At 42.6% G+C, this 19006-nt stretch overlaps 1 protein-coding gene across 2 annotated transcripts in view; it reads right to left on the bottom strand.

The window, feature by feature from the left end:
• LOC137348193 (SH3 and cysteine-rich domain-containing protein 2-like) overlaps positions 1–19006 on the bottom strand; it is a 104338-nt gene that overhangs the window by 42089 nt on the left and 43243 nt on the right. For both annotated transcript variants that reach the window (XM_068013529.1, XM_068013528.1), the window contains exon 2: positions 7739–8039. In XM_068013529.1, coding sequence (XP_067869630.1) covers positions 7739–8039 — 301 coding nt within the window. The remainder of the gene's footprint in view (positions 1–7738; positions 8040–19006) is intronic.

The following is a 19006-nucleotide window of genomic DNA, read 5'->3' as shown; positions in this document are numbered from 1 at the left end:
AGCACGACCTTGGGGGATGGAATCTAACATCCTTTATGCTTGGTTTGTTGCCGCCTCTCACTGTTCAGATATGGTGAACGGATTAAATAACACCAGAGGGGGAACTTTTTAAATTCTTCCCCAATTGGTGGGAAAGGAGTGAGGGAGCAGTTAAATTGAAGTTGCTCCATTTTCCACTCCAGTCCCTCCAATTCCCCAGTTTTAATGCTGGAGATTTCTGGGGGTGGATGAAGCTACCACATTCAAATAGATGGGTAAAACCTGCCACACTTGCGATGACATCACATGGATCCCACAGGATTGCCATTCACTTCCCTCCGGGATTTAAAATAACTTGCATGGTTTGGATTGAAGGTCATTTGTTATTGGTTAGCTCAAGTGAAAACCTAATCGAGCTTTACAAGATCTTGGCTGCAGTGTTTAAGTTCACAGTGTGCATTATCTTGGTGCCATCCTGGGGCATTTAGACTGTTTTTCCAGGATCATTTGCACAGATATTTGAAACCTGATACATTACATTAAGTTGAGAGGGGAGGTGAAGAGGAAAATACGACTGGCAAAGAAAGAATATGAAAATAGAATGGCAGTCAACAGAAAAGGGAACCCAAAATTCTTCTACCAGCATAAATAGTTGGTAACTATTAAGAGGTGGAGTGGAACCTATTGGGGACAAAGAGGGTAATATATGCTTAGAGGCACAGGGAAAGGCTAGAATACTTAATGAGTCCTTTTGTATTGGTAGAAGTGGAGAGAGCAAAGGCAATGGATAGGGTAAAATTTGAGACGGTGGTACTGGAAAAGCTGGCTATGCTTAGGGTAGATAAGTTACCTGGTCCAGATGGTTTGCAGCCCAGGTTGCTAAAGGAAATGCGGGGAGGAGATAATGGAAGGGCTTACCATAATCTTCCCTAGATATGCGGGAGGTGCCAAAGGATTGGAAAGTAGGTGTAAGGACAGTCCTAGCAACTACAGGCCAGTTAGTTTAACAATAGTGCTGGGTGGGGTTTTAGAAACAATAATCGGGGTGGGGGGGGGGGGGGTGGGGGGGAGGTGAAATCAACAGGTACTTGGAGAGGTTTGAATGAATTAAAGATAACCAGCACAGATTTGTAAAAGGCAGATCATGCTTGACTAATCAAATTGAATTTTTTGATGAAGTAACAGAGAAAATTGATGAAGGAATGTAATGGATGTTGTCTATATGGATTTCAAGAAAGCATTTGGTAAAGTACCACATCAAAGGCTGGTTAACAAAATTGGAGCTCATGGAATAGGAGGGTCAGTGTCCAATTGGATAAAATATTGGCTTAAGGCCAGAAAACAGTGAGTCGTGGTGAATGGTTGTTTTTCAGACTGGAGGATGATAGACAGTGGTGTTCCTCAAGGGTCAGTGCTGACCATTGCTTCTTTTGCTATATACAAATGATTTGGATCTTCGAATACAGAGTAGAATTTCAAAATTTGCCGAGGATACCAAATACGGATGAGTGGCAAACAGTGAGGATGATAAGAACTGTCTGCAACAGGACGAAGATAAGCTAGCAGAATGGGCAGAAAGATGGGAGATTGAATTGTGAGGTGATGCATTTTGGCAAAAGGGATAGACATCTGTCTCCACAGATGCTGCCAGACCTGCTGAGTATTTTCAGCATTTCTTGTTTTTATTATGGCCTGTTCTCTAGGTGATTCCTCAACGTATTGGTCCAGAAAACCATCCCGTATACACTCCAAGAATTCCTCCTCTATGATATTGTGACTAATTTGATTTGCCCAATCTATATGCAGATTAAAGTCAACCATATTTACAGATGTTCCTTTGTCGCATGAATCTCTAATTTCCTGTTTAATGCCATTCCCAACATCACCACTACAGTTTGGGGGTCTATATACAACCACCACTAACGTTTTTTGCCCCTTAGTGTTTCTCAGCTCTATCCATACAGATTCCACATCATCAGAGCTAATATCTTTCCTCACTATTGCATTAATTTCCTCTTTAACCAGCAATGCAACTCCACCGCCTTTTGCTTTTTGTCTGCCCTTCCTAAATACTGAATATCCCTGGATGTTCATTTCCCATTCCTGGTCACCTTGCAGCCATGTCTCTGTAATCCTGACTATATCATACCCATTTACATCTATTTGCGCAATTAATTCATCCACTTTATTGCGAATGCTCTGCGCGTTAAGGCACAAAGCCTTAAGGCTGATCTTTTTAACGTTACTTGTCCTCTTCCCACTATTTTTCACTGTGGCCCTGTTTGATTCTGGCCCTTGATTTCTCTGCCCATCACTTTTCTTATTCCCCTTACTGTCTTTTGTTCTTGTCTTCGATCCCCCCCTCCTCTGACTCCTTGCAAAGGTTCCCATCCCCCTGCCATTTTAGTTTAAACCCTCCCCAGCCACTGTAGCAAATACTCCCCCTAGGACATCATTTTGTACTGGTCCCACCTCCCCTAGAACTGGTCCCAATGCCCCAGGAACCTAAAACCCTCCCTTCACACCATCTCTTCAGCCATGTATTCATCCGACATATCCTGCTATTTCTACTCTGACTAGCACGTAGCACTGGTAGTAATCCTGAGATCACTACCTTTGAGGTCCTACTTTTCAACTTACTTCCTAGCTTCCTATATTCTGCTTTTAGGACCTCATTTTTTTTTTTAGCGATGTCATTTGTGCCAATGTGTACCATGACTGGCTGTTCACCCTCCCCCTTCAGAATGTCCTGTAACTGCTCTGAGACATCCTTGACCCTAGCGCCAGGGAGGCAACGTACCATCCTGGAGTCTCTTTTGCGGCCACAATTGAATCCCCTGTAACTATTGAATTCCCACACTTTTTACTCCTCCCCTGTGCAGAGTACAAAAGTAGGGAAGTTATGCTGAATCTTTATAAAGCTCTGGCTAGGCCCCAACTAGAGTATTGCGTTCAGTTCTGGTCACCACACTTTAGGAAAGACGGGAGGGTCCTTGAGAGGTGCAAAGGAGATTTACCAGAATGGTTCCAGGGATGGGGGATTTTAGTTACAAGGTTAGGTTGGAAAAGCTGGGCTTGTTCTCCTTAGAACAAAGGAGATTGAGGGGAGATTTAATAGAGGTGTACATGATTATGACAGGCATAGGTAAGTTAGACAAGGAAAACCTGTTCCCATTAACTGATGGTGCAAGGACTAGGTTGAAGATTTTGGACAAGAGATGCAGGGGAATATGAGGTAGAACTTTTTTTTTAATGCAGTGAGTGGTAATGACCTGGAACTCGCTGCCCATGAGGGTGGTGGAAACGGAGACAATCAATGATTTCAAAAATAAATTGGATGAGAACTTGAAGGAAATAAAATTGCAGGGCTATGGGGAAATTGAGCGCGGGAGTGGGACTGCCTAGATTGCGCTGCAGAGAGCCAGCATGGACTCGATGGGTCGAATGGTCTCCTTCTATTGCTGTAAATGATGCTATGACTCTATGATGAATGGCCCGATACAGGTCTTTAAGATTATCAAAGGGTTTGATAGGGTAGATAGAAATATTTCTACTTGCAAGCAAGACTGGAACTAGGTGCCATAAATACAAGATAGTCATTAATTATTCCAATAAATAATTCAGGAGAAACTTCTTTACCCAGAGAGCGGTTAGGATGAGCGCTAGCTCATGGAGTAGTTGAGGTAAATAGCATACATGCATTTAAGCGGAAGATGGATAAACACATGACAGAGAAAAGATGTGAAGGGTCTGTTGGCAGTAAAAGGAGTAGGAGGAGGCTGACATGGAGTATAAACCTGTCAAGCTGAATGCCGTGTTTCTGTACTGTAAATACATCATAATTCATAATGCCACAAGCAAGAGGGGCCTCAGCTCAGACCCCTCGGCCATCCCACTCAATCCAACCCTTCATTGTATCCGAGCTCCCTTACAACAACCCTCTGCTTCCTTCCTTTCAGCCAGTTAAGTCCTACTCTGAATACCCACCAATCTTAGTTTGTACTCTCACCCAGTTCTTTATCAAAAGGCATTTTGGAAGTGTAGATACACCTCCTCATAAAGATCTATGATTTTGGGAGTGAAACACTCTCCATGCCAGACCAACTGGTTGTCACTTATGAGTTTGTTTTCATACAGATACTCTTCCATTTTTTTTGGCTATATTAGTTCCCTGATCATTGAAGTAATGTTAAATGTGTGCGGGTAACAGGCAGATATCGTTTCATTGCCCTTCTCAAATAAATATGAAAAGTCCATTAAGTTGTTTTCTTTGCTGCTGATTAGATCAGTCAGATGTGTCATCCAGTTAACATGTTGGAAATTTCCAGACATTGCACTTGAATATTGGACTGTCTAGTCCAAAAACAGTTCAGCAGCAACCATAAATGGTGAAGAACTCTGCTAGATCTCTTTGCCCAAGCAAAAAAAAAAACTTTTTCGTCAAATATCGATAATTTTTTATTTAGATTAGATTAGATAGATACAGCACTGAAACAGGCCCTTTGGCCCACTGAGCCTGTGGCAACCAACAACCACCCATTTATGCTAATCCTACATTAATCCCAAATTCCCTACCACATCCCCACCATTCTCCTACCACCTACCTACACTAGGGGCAATTTACAATGGCCAATTTACCTATCAACCTGCAAGTCTTTGGCTGTGGGAGGAAACCGGAGCACCCGGCGGAAACCCGCACGGTCATGGGGAGGACTTGCAAACTCTGCACAGGCAGTACCCAGAACCGAACCCAGGTCACTGGAGCTGTGAGGCTGCGGTGCTACTGAGTTTAGTTGTAAAATCCAAATTTATTGGAATTTTTCAGGGAGTGTAGTCCGAGCACTAAATTCACAGTAGATTCCCAGGCTGCGGTCACCTATCTAATCATTGTTTTGTATGTGTGTATATTGATCCAACATGGCAGCAATGCTGAGGAATGACGGACGTGGGAGATACAACCAATGGGAATGAGCGAGGCAATTGCCAAGAGAAACTTCGAGCCACCATTATAATCCCCACACACCGCCACAAAAACCTACCATCAATTGATTTCTGTTCCCATTGAAATCGTTTAATTTGAAGGAGTTTTGGAATCAAAAAGAACTATTATTCTGGTCAGTGGTATTTTAAATTGGAGGAGGAAAGGATGGCGCAGTGCTGCTGTGGTGGCACTAGATATCACAGAATAATACAGTGCAGAAGAGGCCCTTCGGCCCATTGAGTCTGCACCAATGCATTAGAACACCTGATCTGCCTACCTAATCCCATTTGCCAGCACTTGGCCCATAGCCTTGAATGTTATGACGTGCCAAGTGCTCATCCAGGTACTTTTTAAGGGATGTGAGGCAACCTGCCTCTACCACGCTCCCAGGCAGGGTATTCCAGACTGTCACCACCCTCTGGGTAAAAAAGTTCTTCCTCAAGTCCCCCTTAAACCTCCCGCCCCTCACCTTAAACTTGTGACCCCTCGTAACTGACCCTTCAACTAAGGGGAACAGCTGCTCCCTATCCACTGTATCACTAGCACATGCAGTAAATACTGTAGGGGAAACAAACTACTGAGGCACTATCTATCTCAACAGGAATGAGAGTTGGAGAATTGGGTGCACAGATCAGTGTGGCTGATTTCCAGTGCTCCTGATGTCCAGTCTATATTCCCTCAAGCAAGGCTCGGCTCACTGCATGTTTCTTCACTCATGTACTTTTGTATCACATAGTCTTAAGAAAAGGTGACTCACCATGCACTGGGGAAGAACATTATTCTTTTTTCACTTTGACTCAGGAATCCTATAATAAACCTCTCAAACACTGGACATGGAAGCCCAAAAGGAAATGCAGAACTGATCTGTTATTCTGAATGAAAAAAAAAGGACTCTGAAAGTGGAAACTACTACGACACATTTAATGTAGTAAAACCTCCCAAGGGGCTTCACACTAGCGTTATCAGATGAAATCTGACAACAACCCACTTAAGGAGATATCAGAACAGACCAAAAGCTTGCTCAGAGATAAAATTTGAGGAGGGGAGAAGTAGAAAGGTGAAGAGGTTTAGGGAGGGAATTCCTGGAGCTGATATCCCATGCCTTCTTGAAGGGGAGCATCCGTTCTGTCTTTCAACTATGGAAAGTCAGGACATCTGTGGTTATCTTAAAATATTGGTGAGCTAGAAAAGCATACTCGTCCTCAAGACATGTCCTTGTCTTGTTGACTTTGATCCTATTTTTCCAGCAGCTGCAGCGAGTGAGCCATCGTCAGCATTTAAATGCCTGCAGTGCTATAATACAAAAGGTTTGCGTCAGGAAAATTTATTCTGCAATATCAGTATAATCCACTCTATCTGGATCGTTTGTGAAAAGGGGAAGACATTTATAAACTCCTAATTTCCTTGGAAGGTTCATAAAGAGATACCTTTGAATATCTACAAATATAACCAGGATTCCAATCAATTCCAATTTGCAGTAACTTCGATTTAATTAGACAAAAGTATGAATTTTAGGCATATTCCGATGTTTCAGATGCGAATGTACCTTTTAAGGATCTGCACCAAGTTGGACAGTTCAATCAATCTCCATGATTTATCTCTGTGCGTCACCATTTTAGAAGTGTTACGCCAGCATTTCTGCTGTTAGCAGTTAGAAGAGAGTGAACATCAAAGTGATGTCTTTGATCCAAAGTGGGCTTTGCAGAATATCTGGCACCAAGCTTGCAGTAAGAAATGTTTGTTAAAATTATACAGAGCCTTGGTTAGACCACCCTTGGAGAACTATGCACAATTCTAGTCTCTATATAGCAAAAAGGATTTAGAGGCACTGGAGAAGGTGAAAAAAGATCTACAAGGACAAAACCAGGACTGACAGATTGCAACCATCAGGAAAGACTCAACAAGTTAGGGCTCTTGTATCTTGGAAAGAACAAGCTGACGGGTAACCTAATCTAAGTCTTTAAAATTAGGAAGGGATTTGATAGGGTAAATGTAGAGAGGAAACTTACACTTGTTGAGGGGTGGGGGGGGGGGGGGGGGGTGTGGGAAGAGGGGTTGGTGGTGGTGAGTGGTGGGGGAGGGGTGGAGTGAGTTTCAAACTAAGGGTCATAAATATAAAAGATAGTCACTCATAAATCCAATAAAGAATTCGGGAGAAACTTCTTCCAGAATGTGGAACTTAATACCACAAGGAGTAGTTGAGGTGAATAGCATAGAGGCATTAAAGGGAAAAGTTTGATAAATCATATGAGAAAGGTATAACTGTTAGAGTTAGATGACATATGGTGAGCAAAGGCTGGTGTAGAGCATAAATGCTGGCACAGACCAGTTGGGAACAAATGGTCGGTTTCTGCATTGTACTTTCTATGCAAGTACAATTAATACATTTCCTATATAAGATCCAGGAGTATGGGAAAACTGAAGAGGAAAGGATATGCCAAGGATACATATGACAGTTCCACTGATGGGTGCACAATGCAAATTTGTATATTTAAGAGTGCAACATCACATTGTCCTTCAAGTGAAGCCTGGATGGTAAAGCAAACCTAGATCTGAAATCAAATGCTGGTCTTCAATCATGAAGGGGGTGATGGAGGAAAGAATCCAACTCTCTAGCACTGTAGCTACCAAGTTACTACTGCAAAACTATTAATGTTAATGAATTTCAGATGCAATGATGGTTCATCGATGGACCAAAAATGTTGCAAGGAATCTCAAAATCCAGCAGTTAGTGAGTACCATTGAGGTGATGCGTGTCCCAACTAACATGAAACATACCTACAATCATGTGATGGCAGATGTCACAAAATGTAGGCTTTTTGAAGACAAATTCTTGAAAGTTGTGCGTCCTTACTGGTTTGAGAGGTAAAGAGACTTGGTGGGACTTCCTTGCTGGTGGTTCATTGATGGGTGGACCCTCTGGCAGGAAAGCAGTGGGTGGAGTTGGTGGCAGAGTGGGTGGAGGAGGTAGTATCTCTGCTGGGAATTTCACCTCGCTGTTTGATCGCTGAAAGAAATTCTCAACACTTTTGCTTCTGAGGATCGTCTTGAAGGACAGAGATCTCTTCAACCGTTGAAGCTACAGAATGAAAACAGAACCGGCATCATTTTTACTAAATAGACCTCTGATAACTTATATAAAATGGCAATAATCAAAATCACTCAATATATATAAGTTATCAAATGGGTTAAAGAGATTAGGTTAATTTTCTTTAAATGAATATGAACAGAAAAAGCAGGATCAAAAAAATACCTTTATTCCCCAGATGACAGGGGCTGATTATATAGACAAGTGATTCTCCCTTTCCAGCTCAAAAATGTAGTCAGTAGAATCATACGGCACAGGAGGAGGCTATTCAGCCCATCGTATCTACGTCAGCTCTTTGAAAACCCTACTAATTAGTCCTACTCCCCTGTTCTTTCCCCCATAGCCCGAGAAATGTTTTCCACCTTCAATTATTTATCCAATAATGAAAGTTACCATGGAATTTGCTTCCATCACACTTTCAGTCAGTACATTCTAGATCATAACATGCAGTGTTTAAAAAAAAAATTCTCATCTCCCCTCTGGGTCTTTTGCTGATCACCTTAAATCTATGTCCTTTGCTTACTGCCCCTTATGCCAGTGGAAACAGTGTCTCTGTATTCACTCTATCAAAACCCTTTATAATTTTCAACATCTCCAGTAGTTTAGAGTCATAGAGAGATGCAGCACTGAAACAGGCCCTTCTGTGCCGACCAACAACCAGCCATTTATACCAATCCTACATTAATCCCATATTCCTTACCACATCCCCACCATTCTCCTACCACCTACACCTACACTAGGGCAATTTACAATGGCCAATTTACCTATCAACATGCAAGTCTTTGGCTGTGGGAGGAAACCGGAGCACCCAGCGGAAACCCACGCGGTCACAGGGAGAGCTTGCAAACTCCGCACAGGCAGTACCCAGAACCGAACCCGGGTCGCTGGAGCTGTGAGGCTGCGGTGCGAACCACTGCGCCACTGTACCGCCCTTAAGCGTCAGTTGCTGAGCCATAGGAACAAGAAGGCCCCAGATCCAATCTCTGGGATGTGTTGAGATACCCAATCTCAGGTCAGATTTGACAGGAGCACCACAATTGGCCTCAATACCTCTGGAGGGGGAGAAAAAAGAATCAGTGTGCTTGGCTATGATACCTCTGCCATTGGATAGCTTGCTGATCCTCACTACGAGCCACATGGATGATTAAATTGAGTGATGTACTGCATCATACGGTAAGGACAAAATACCTCAATCTGAGTGGAGAGCAATAGATCGCCAATAGTTATCACAACGTAATAACTTGAAGTGAAGGATTCTAATGGGTTATGTATTAGGTTAACGGATACCCAAGAGGAACTGCGATAATCTCAACAGGAGATTCAGATGGTTTGTATATAGATACTAGACAAAAAGGAGGAATTACAAGTTATGTTTTTTAAAATTTGTTCATGGGATATGGACAAAGAAGAGGCCAGTATTTGTTACCCATCCCTAACTGCCCTTGAGAAGGTGGTGGTGAGTCACCTTCTAAGACCTCTGCACTGGTGTACGTACACCCACAGTGGTGTTAGGGAGGGAGTTCCAGGATTTTGATCCAACGACATTGAAGGAACAGCGATATATTTTCAAGTCAGCATGGCGTGTTACTCGGAGAGGAACTTGCAGGTGGTGGTGTTTTCATGTGCCTGATGCTCTCATTCTTCTAGGTAGTAGAGGTTGTAGGTTTGAAAGATGCTGACGATTGTGGTTTGGTGAGTAGCTGTGGTGCATCTTGAATGTTGTACACACTGCTGCCACTGTGAGTCAGTGGTGGAGGGAGTGAATGTTTAAGGTGCTGGATGGGGTGCCAATCAAGTGGGCTCCTTCGTCTTGGATGTTGTCAAGCTTCTTGAGTGTTGTTGGAGCTGAACTCGTCCAGACAAATGGAGAGTATTCCATCACACTCCTGACTTATGCCTTGTAAATGGCTGAAGGCTTTGGGGCATCAGGAGGTTAGTGACCACAAAATTCCCAGCCTCTAACATGCTCTTGTATGTACCTGGTCTAGTTAAGTTTTTGGTCAATGGTGATCTCCAGAATGTTGATGGTGGGGAAATCCAGCAATGGTAATCCTGCTGAATATCAAGGGGCAGTGGTTAGACTCTCTCTTTTTGGAGATGGTCATTACCTGGCAGTGTCCTTTCCCTCGAGCATTTCACACAAGACAGAATAGATGAAAATGGAATTAAAAATAAAAATGACAACATGCATTTATATAGTACTTTATCATGCTGAATGTCTCAAGGGCTTCACAAAATTAACTATTACAAGTGTTGCGTGCAGTTCTGCAGGCGAACCACTGTTCAGCCTCATTTTAAGCTGCAAATCCCATAGGTCTCAAGCCTGGAAGCCAGATATGTTTTTCTCATGAGTTTGCAGAAATTCATCATAACACTGCATTCCTACAGCTTTTTGTTTCTCTGGATTTTAATACAGAAGTGAATCTATTCATTTGTAACAGGTCATGTAGAGCAGAAATACAGTCTTGACTTTAAGCTAACTGGCCTGATATAAATGGGGTGGGTTCAGGTCGGGAACCAGTTCCACACCCTGCCCAATTTCAATCTCCATTGACTTCAAGGAGAGTAAAATCAGACAGGGTGTAATATCAGGCATCAGCCCCAAACGTGGCTTATTCCCACGGGGCGGGTTAGGTTAATATTGGAGCTAAAAATCTTATAGATACAACAGTTCTGACATGTTGTAATAATAATAATAATAATAATAACATAGTGGTGCAGTTAACCATTTGCATGGCCTGTGAGCATTCAAATAGAGATGATAGATCTTTCCTGTTTAGTGTAATGACAGGGGTCGATGCAGAAAATTGACAGCAAGCAGTGATGATAGGGGTATTGGAACCGGTCACAATGACATGAGACAGAGCGACAACTTGTGAACCTTTTTTTCAAACTGTTTTTGGGATGTGAGCATCACTGGCAAGGCCAGCATTTATTGTCCATCTCTAATTAGAGTCATAGAGTTATACAGCACAGAAATAGGCCCTTCGGCCCATCGTGTCCGTGCCAGCCATCCAGCACCTGACTATTCTAATCCCATTTTCCAGCACTTGGCCCGTAGCCTTGTATGCTATGGCGTTTCAAGTGCTCATCTAAATACTTCTTAAAATGTTGTGAGGGTTCCTGCCTCCACCAACTCTTCAGGCAGTGCATTCCAGATTCCAACTACCCTCTGGGTGAAAACATTTTTCCTCAAATCCCCTCTAAACCTCCTGCCCCTTACCTTAAATCTATGCCCCCTGGTTATTGACCCCTCCGCTAAGGGAAAAAGTTACTTCCTATCTAACCTATCAATGCCCCTCATAATGTTGTATACCTCAATCATGTCCCCCCTCAGCCTTCTCTGCTCTAAGGAAAACAACCCTAGCCTTTACAGTCTCTCTTCATAACTGAAATGCTCCAGCCCAGGCAACATCCTGGTGAATCTCCTCTGCACCCTCTCCAGTGCAATCACATCCTTCCTATAGTGTGGTGACCAGAACTGTACACAGTACTCCAGCTGTGGCCAAACCAGCGTTTTATATAGCTCCATCATAACCTCCCTGCCCTTATATTCTATGCCTCGGCTAACAAAGGCAAGTATCCCATATGCCTTCCTAACCACCTTATCTACCTGTGCTGCTGTCTTCAGTGATCTATGGACTAGCACACCAAGATCCTTCTGACCTTCTGTACTTCCTAGGGTCCTACTATCCATTGTATATTCCCTTGCCTTGTTAGTCCTCCCAAAATGTATCACGTCACACTTCTCAGGATTGAATTTCATTTGCCACTGCTCCGCCCATTTTACCAGCCCATCTATATCGTCCTGTAATCTAAGGCTTTCCTCCTCACTATTTACGACACCACCAATTTTTGTGTCATCTGTGAACTTACTGATCATACCTCCTATATTCATGTCCAAATCATTAAGGTACACTACAAACAGCAAGGGTCCCAACACCGATCCCTGCAGTACACCACTGGTCGCAGGCTTCCACTCGCAAAAACAACCCTCGACCTTTACCCTCTGCCTCCTGCCACTAAGCCAATTTTGGATCCAATTTGCCAAATTGCCCTGGATCCCATGGGCTCTTACCTTCTTAACCAATCTCCCATGCGGGACCTTATCAAAAGCCTTACTGAAGTCCATGTAGACTACATCAACTGCTTTACCCTCATCTACACATCTAGTCACTGCCTCAAAAAATTCAATCAAGTTTGTAAGACACAATCTCCCCCTGACAAAGCCATGCTGACTATCCCTGATTAATCCCTGCCTCTCCAAGTCGAGCAAGTGGTGGTGAGCTGCCTACAACTGACCGGGACCAATTTCCTCGGAGTGGGGGGGGGGGGGGGGGGGGTGGGGAGGGGTGGTGTTTGCTAGTGCTGTCAGGAAGGGTTTAAACTAGAATGGCAGGGGGATGGGAATCTGAGCAGGGAGACACAGGAGGGGGAAACAAGGATAGAAATTAAAGACAGAAAGGTAAGAAGAATAAGTGGAAAGCAGAGAAAACAAGGGCGAGAAACAAATGGGGCCATAGTACAAAATAAAGCTAAGATGACTAACAATGTTAGAAAGGCAAGTCTAAAGGCATTGTGTCTTAATGAGTGGAGCATTTGCAATAAGGTAGATGAATTAACAGCGCAAATAGATATAAACGGTTATGATATGGTTGCGATTACAGAGACATGCTGCAGGGTGACCAAGGATGGGAACTAAACATCCAGGGTTATTCAATATTTAGGAAGGACCAGACAAAAAGGGAAAGGAGGTGGGGTAGCATTGTTAGTAAAGGAGGAAATCAATGCAATATTGAGGAAGGATATTGGCTCAGAAAATCATGATGTGGAATCTGAATGGATGGAGCGAAGAAACACCAAGGGGCATAAAATGTTGGTGGGTGTTGTTTATAGGCCCCCAAAACAGTATTGGAGATGTAAGGGATAGCATTAAACAGGAAATTAGAGACGCATACATTAAGGGTACAATTGTAATCATGGGTGACTTTAATCTGTATATAGATTGGTCAAACCAAATTAGCAATAATACTGTGGAGGAGGATTTCCTGGAGTGTGTATGTGACTGTTTTTTAGATCTATACGTTGAGGAACCAACTAGAGAACAGGCTATCCTAGACTCGGTACTGTGCAATGAGAAAGGATTAATTAACAATCTTGTTGTGTGCGGTCCCTTGGGGATGAGCGACCATAACATGATAGAATTCTTCATTAAGAAGGAGAGTGAAGTAGTTGAATCCGAAACTAGGGTCCTGAATCTAAATAAAGGAAGCTATGAAGATATGAGGCACGAGTTGGCTATACAGATTGGGGAACTTTACTAAAAGGGTTGATGGTGGATAGGCAATGGATAATATTTAAAGAACGTGTGCACGAATTACAACAATTATTCATTCCTGTCTGGTGCAAAAATAAAACCGGAAAGGTGGCTCAACCATGGCTTACCAAAAAAAATTAGGGATAGTATTAGATCCAAAGAGGAGGCATATAAAATTGCCAGAAAAAGCAGCAAGTCTGAGAATTGGGAGCAGTTTAGAATTCAGCAAAGGAGGACATAGAGGTTGATTAAGTGGGGGAAAATAGAGTATGAGAGTAAACTTGTGGGGAACATAAAAACTGACTGTAAAAGCTTTTATAAATCTGTGAAGAGAAAAAGATTAGTGAAAACAAATGTAGGTCCCTTACAGTCAGAAATGGGGGAAATTATAATGGGGAACAAAGAAATGGCAGAACAATTAAACACATACTTTGGTTCTGTCTTCACAAAGGAGGACACAAATAACCTCCCAGAAATGTTAGGGAACCAAGGGACTAATGAGAGGAAGGAACTGAAGGAAATCAGTATTAGTAAAAAAAAAATAGTGCTAAGGAAATTAATGGGGTTAAAGGCTGACAAATCCTCAGGGCCTGATAATCTACATCCCAGAGTACTAAAGGAAGTGGCCCTGGAAATAGTGAATGCATTGGTGGTCATCTTCCAAAAGTCTATAGACTCTGGAGCAGTTCCTACATACAGATTGGAGGGTGGCAAATGTAACCCCACTATTTAAAAAAGGAGGGAGAGAAAGACAGGGAATTACAGACCAGTTAGCCTTATATCAGTAGCGGGGGAAATGCTAGAGTCTATTATAAAAGATGTGATAGCAGAAAACACCTGGAAAGCATAAACAGGATTGGACAAAGTCAGCATGGGTTTACGAAAGAGAAATCATGCTTAACAAATCTACTGGAATTTTTTGAGGATGTAACTAGTAGAATAGATAAGGGAGAACCAGTGGATGTGGTGTATTTGAATTTTCAGAAGGCTTTTGATAAGGTCCCATATAAAAGAGGTTAGTGTGCAAAATTAAAGCACATGGGATTGTGGGTAATATACTGGCATGGATTGAGAATTGGTTGACAGACAGGAAACAGAGAGTAGGAATAAACGGATCTTTTTCCGGGCGGCAGGCAGTGGCTAGTGGGGTACCACAGGGATCAGTGCTTGAGCCCCAGTTATTCACAATATATATTAAAGGCTTGGGTGAGGGAACTAAATGTAATATTTCCAAGTTTGCAGACGACACAAAGCGGGGTGGGCGGGGGGATGTGAGCTGTGAGGAGGATGTAAAGAGGCTCCAATGTGATTTGAACAAGTTGGGTGAGTGGGCAAATACATGGCAGATGCAGTATAATGTGGATAAATGTGAGGTTATCCACTTTGATTGTAAAAACAGAAAGGCAGATTATCTGAATGATGATAGATTGGGAAAGGGGGAGGTGAAACGAGACTTGGGTGTCCCTGTATGCCCAGTCACTGAAAGCAAGCATTCAGGTGCATCAAGCAATTAGGAAAGCGAATGGTATGTTGGCCTTCATTGCGAGAGGATTTGAGTACAGGAGCAAGGATGTCTTACTGCAGTTATACAGGGCCTTGGGGAGACCACATCTGCAGTATTGTGTGCAGTTTTGGTCTCCTTATCTGAGGAAGGATGTTCTTGTCATGGAGGGAGTGCAAAGAAGATTTACTAGGCTGATTCCTGGGATGGCAGGATTGATGTATGAGGAGAGATTGGGTCGACTAGGCTTAGATTCACTGGAGTTTAGAAGAATGAGAGGGGATCTCATAGAAACCTATAAAAGTCTAACAGGATTAGACAGGCTACATGCAGGGAGGATGTTTCCAATGGCTGGGGAGCCCAGAACCAGGGGTCATAGTGTCAGGCTACGGGATATGCCATTTAGAACAGAGATGAGGAAAAATGTCTTCACTCAGAGGTAGTGAACCTGTGGAATTCTCTAACGCAGAAGGCAGTGGAGTCATTAAATATATGCAAGAAGGAGATAAATATTTTTCTTCATGCCAAAGGGATCAATGGATATGGGGAGAAAGCAGGAACAGGATACTGAATTAGACGATCAGCCACGATCTTTTTTGAATGGCGGAGCAGGCCTGAAGGGCCGAATGGCCTACTCCTGCTCCTATTTTCTATGTTTCTATGAATGGCTTGCTAGGCCATTTCAGAGGGCAATTAAGAGTCAACCACATTGCGGTGGGTCTGGAGTCACATGTAGACCAGACCAGACCAGATAAGGATGGCAGATTTCCTTCCCTAAAGGACATTAGTTAACAAGATAGGTTTTTATGACAATCCAGTTGTTTCATGATTATTAATGAGACTAGCATTTTACTCCAAATTTATTAAATAATTGAATTTAAATTCCCCCCACTACCATGGTGGGATTTGAACTCATGTCTCCAGAGCATTAGTCCAGGCCTCTAAATTACTAGTGCAATAACATTACCACAATACTACGAGAGCAATAGGCTCAGAGACCTGAACCAAATCCAAAATGGTGTTTTTTTGGGGCTTTTCCTTCGTGTACAATTAGACCCGACACCACACTGCAATGAAGTTGAGGCTATTGGGAAGTGCTGTTATAAGCCATTTGTACCTTGCCTTCTAGCTCACTGACCTTGTACAATTGAGCCAGAATGTAACAATATCACATCAAGCACAATAACTCAGTGTCTGTCAACATCGATAACTGAAGGAGCTAAAAAGGTGCTGACTGGTGAAAGCGGGCTTGAAGCCTGCATGGATGCAGGAAGGAGAGGGAAAGAAGGAAGGTATATAAACAAAGAAATGCTGGAAATACTCAGCAGGTCTGGCAGCATCTGTGGAGAGAGAAGCAGAGTTTACGTTTCAGGTCAGTGACCCTTCATCAGAACTGGCCTGAAACGTTAACCCTGCTTCTCTCTCGACAGATGCTGCCAGACCAGCTGATTATTTCCAGCATTTCTTGTTTTTATTTCAGATTTCCAGCATCTGCAGTATTTTGCTTTTATTTTGAAAGGAGGAAGGTGTTGACTCATGATTCTTCAGTCATCACGATGTGAGGCAGGCTTGATGGACCGGCTCGTCTTTTCCTGCCCATCAGTTTCATATGTTAGTAAGCATAGGTTGTTGTACTTTCCCAAGACTGGTATAAAGACAACATTAAAAAAGAAAAGGCCACAACTCCAAGCCAACAACCTTTACAAAAATCAGATGTGCTGCTTGCAGTAAATAGGCTGTTGTGTCTTGCTGTCCAAATGCCAGCCCCCGTAACAGTGAGTAGACCTGCTCCTGCTCGCATCTGTGTGCTTACATTCATAGATCTGGAATATTGTTGGAGCTGGGATAACAGATTGTAGTGGAATTCCTTAAAGAAAGTACTTGCATATATATCACGCCTTTCACGACCTCGGGACGTCCCAAAGTTTTGTATGGCCAATTAGTACTTTTGAGCATGGTCATTGTAATGCAGGAAATGCAGCAGCCAATTTGCACCCACAAGATCCCACAAAAAGCAATGCGACAATGAGATGATCTTTATCAGTGACATCGGTCGAGTGATAAATATTGGCCAGGACACCGAGGGGCGGGGGAAATTCCCCTGCTCTTCTAAGAAAAAAGACAACTCAATGTGCGTAGACAGTGGCAGAAACCTTGACAGGAAGGCAAATGTAGCCTGGCGAGTAGCTGATCCTTCAATGTACAATATGAATAAATGTGACTGGCAATTTAACATTAATTGTATTGACCCTCAAATCCCAAACCCAACGCAGCTGCTTACAACACTACTAAATGTCCAATTAAATCAGCATGAGCATCTGTTGTCAGCCACAGATTTGCTGTTTGGTTGTGGCACTTCCTGGTACAAGTGTTCACCCATTGTAACCAAGTCTGATGAAAGCAGAGCTGAGTGAATAACTGGTTTAGAATAAAATCTCTTTAAATAAAGGAGGAAATGCTAAATTAGATAATCAATTAGCTAAATAATAGTAAACAAGGGTAATGATCCATGATAATAGCTCTAATTGGACAACTATGAACTGTGGAATACCACAAGAGTCAGTCTTGGGGCCACTGTTTATAATATTTACCAATAAAGTAACCCACGGTCCTGGTGGATTGGTTGACCAAATGGGTGGTAAAATGTAATTAAACCAGAATTTGCAGTGTTGGAAATAAATTTGCCTCTTGTTGAATGTTGCATTTTAAAATCAAAGTGGTTCTCTGGCCTCCGAATGATAATGTCCACAGTATCCAATCCCATTCAGTCTGCATTGCTTCAAATGCCACACTAGAAATAGTTACCGGGTAGCAAAGCCATAATCATGGCTGGTCATGCAACCAATGGGAAATTCCTTTCTTAAAATAAAAATCCCCTTTTTCTCTTCTGATGTGTGTGACTCATTCTGGAATGTGAGAGATTTCAACTGGCCAATCGTGCATCTCAAATGCCTGTTCTTAACTCATGAAACCAGACTGTGAATGTCGACAGTTTTTTTGATCTTCTGGTGATGGGTAAGTTACAACCAAACCCAATCTGCTCACCTGTGGGGATGATTTTCTCTTCTTACCCCTCTCTTCCTCACTTGCGTCACTCCTGTAGGAAGGATTTCCACTCCTCACCTGTGGGGATAAATTACTGTTCTCATCTGTCTTTCCCTCACCTGTCTCTCATCCATTGGGAGGTTTAAAAACATGTGGGCATAATGTCCTCTCCTCACCTCGGGCATAGTTTCTTCTGAATGTTATTTCTAACACAAAGTTAGCCCACGGATGCCAATTCATATTTGTTTACAATGTCACTATATATAGAAATCTAATTATGCCAGTAATAGTCATTTGGTAGTACAGAACTTGAGTATTGCTCTAAACAGAGACATTTTGTCAAAGCTTTTCGTCTTGCACACATCAGGACAACTCGCAAGAATACAAATGTAAGGGAAAGCATTGGTATTCTTGCGAATTGTCCTGATGAGTGCAAGATGAAAAGCTTTGACGAAATGTCTCTGTTTTCAGCAATATCCCAGTAATGTATGTCCTTTATTGCTCCTAATGTACTTATGTCATGTTTCTACCTCTTGTCATTATCTCATGACATCTCAAAGTGCTTTACAACCAATTTTGAAGTGTAGTCAGAGTTATAATATAGAAAATGCAGCAAAAGCTTCGTGCACAGCAGAATCCCACAGTGAAATAATAGGCATATAAATAGTAAAAAGGGTAGTAAAAGAGTGGGGCTGATTAGGGACAAAAAGGGGATTTATGCTTGGAGGCAGAGGGAGTGGCTAAGGTACTAAATAAGTTCTTTGCATCTGTCTTCACCAAGGAAGAAAATGCTGCCCAAATCATGGTGAAAGAGGAGGTAGGCAAGACACTGGATGGGCTGAAAATTGATATAGAGAAAGGCTGGATGTAGTTAAAATTGATAAGTCACCAGGACTGGATGAGATGCATCAAGGATACAGGAGGGAAGTGAAGGTGAAAATTGCAGAGGCACTGGCCATATTCTACCAATCCTTCTTAAATAAAGGGGTGGTGCCAGAGGACTGGAGAATTGTAAATTTTAAACCCTTGTTCAAAAAAGGTTGTAAGAATAAGTCCAGCAACTACAGGCTAATCAGATTAACCCACAGTGGTGGG

Source organism: Heterodontus francisci, chromosome 33 (assembly GCF_036365525.1).
Source record: "Heterodontus francisci isolate sHetFra1 chromosome 33, sHetFra1.hap1, whole genome shotgun sequence".
NCBI lineage: Eukaryota > Metazoa > Chordata > Chondrichthyes > Heterodontiformes > Heterodontidae > Heterodontus > Heterodontus francisci.
This window is presented reverse-complemented; position numbering and strand designations above follow the sequence as displayed.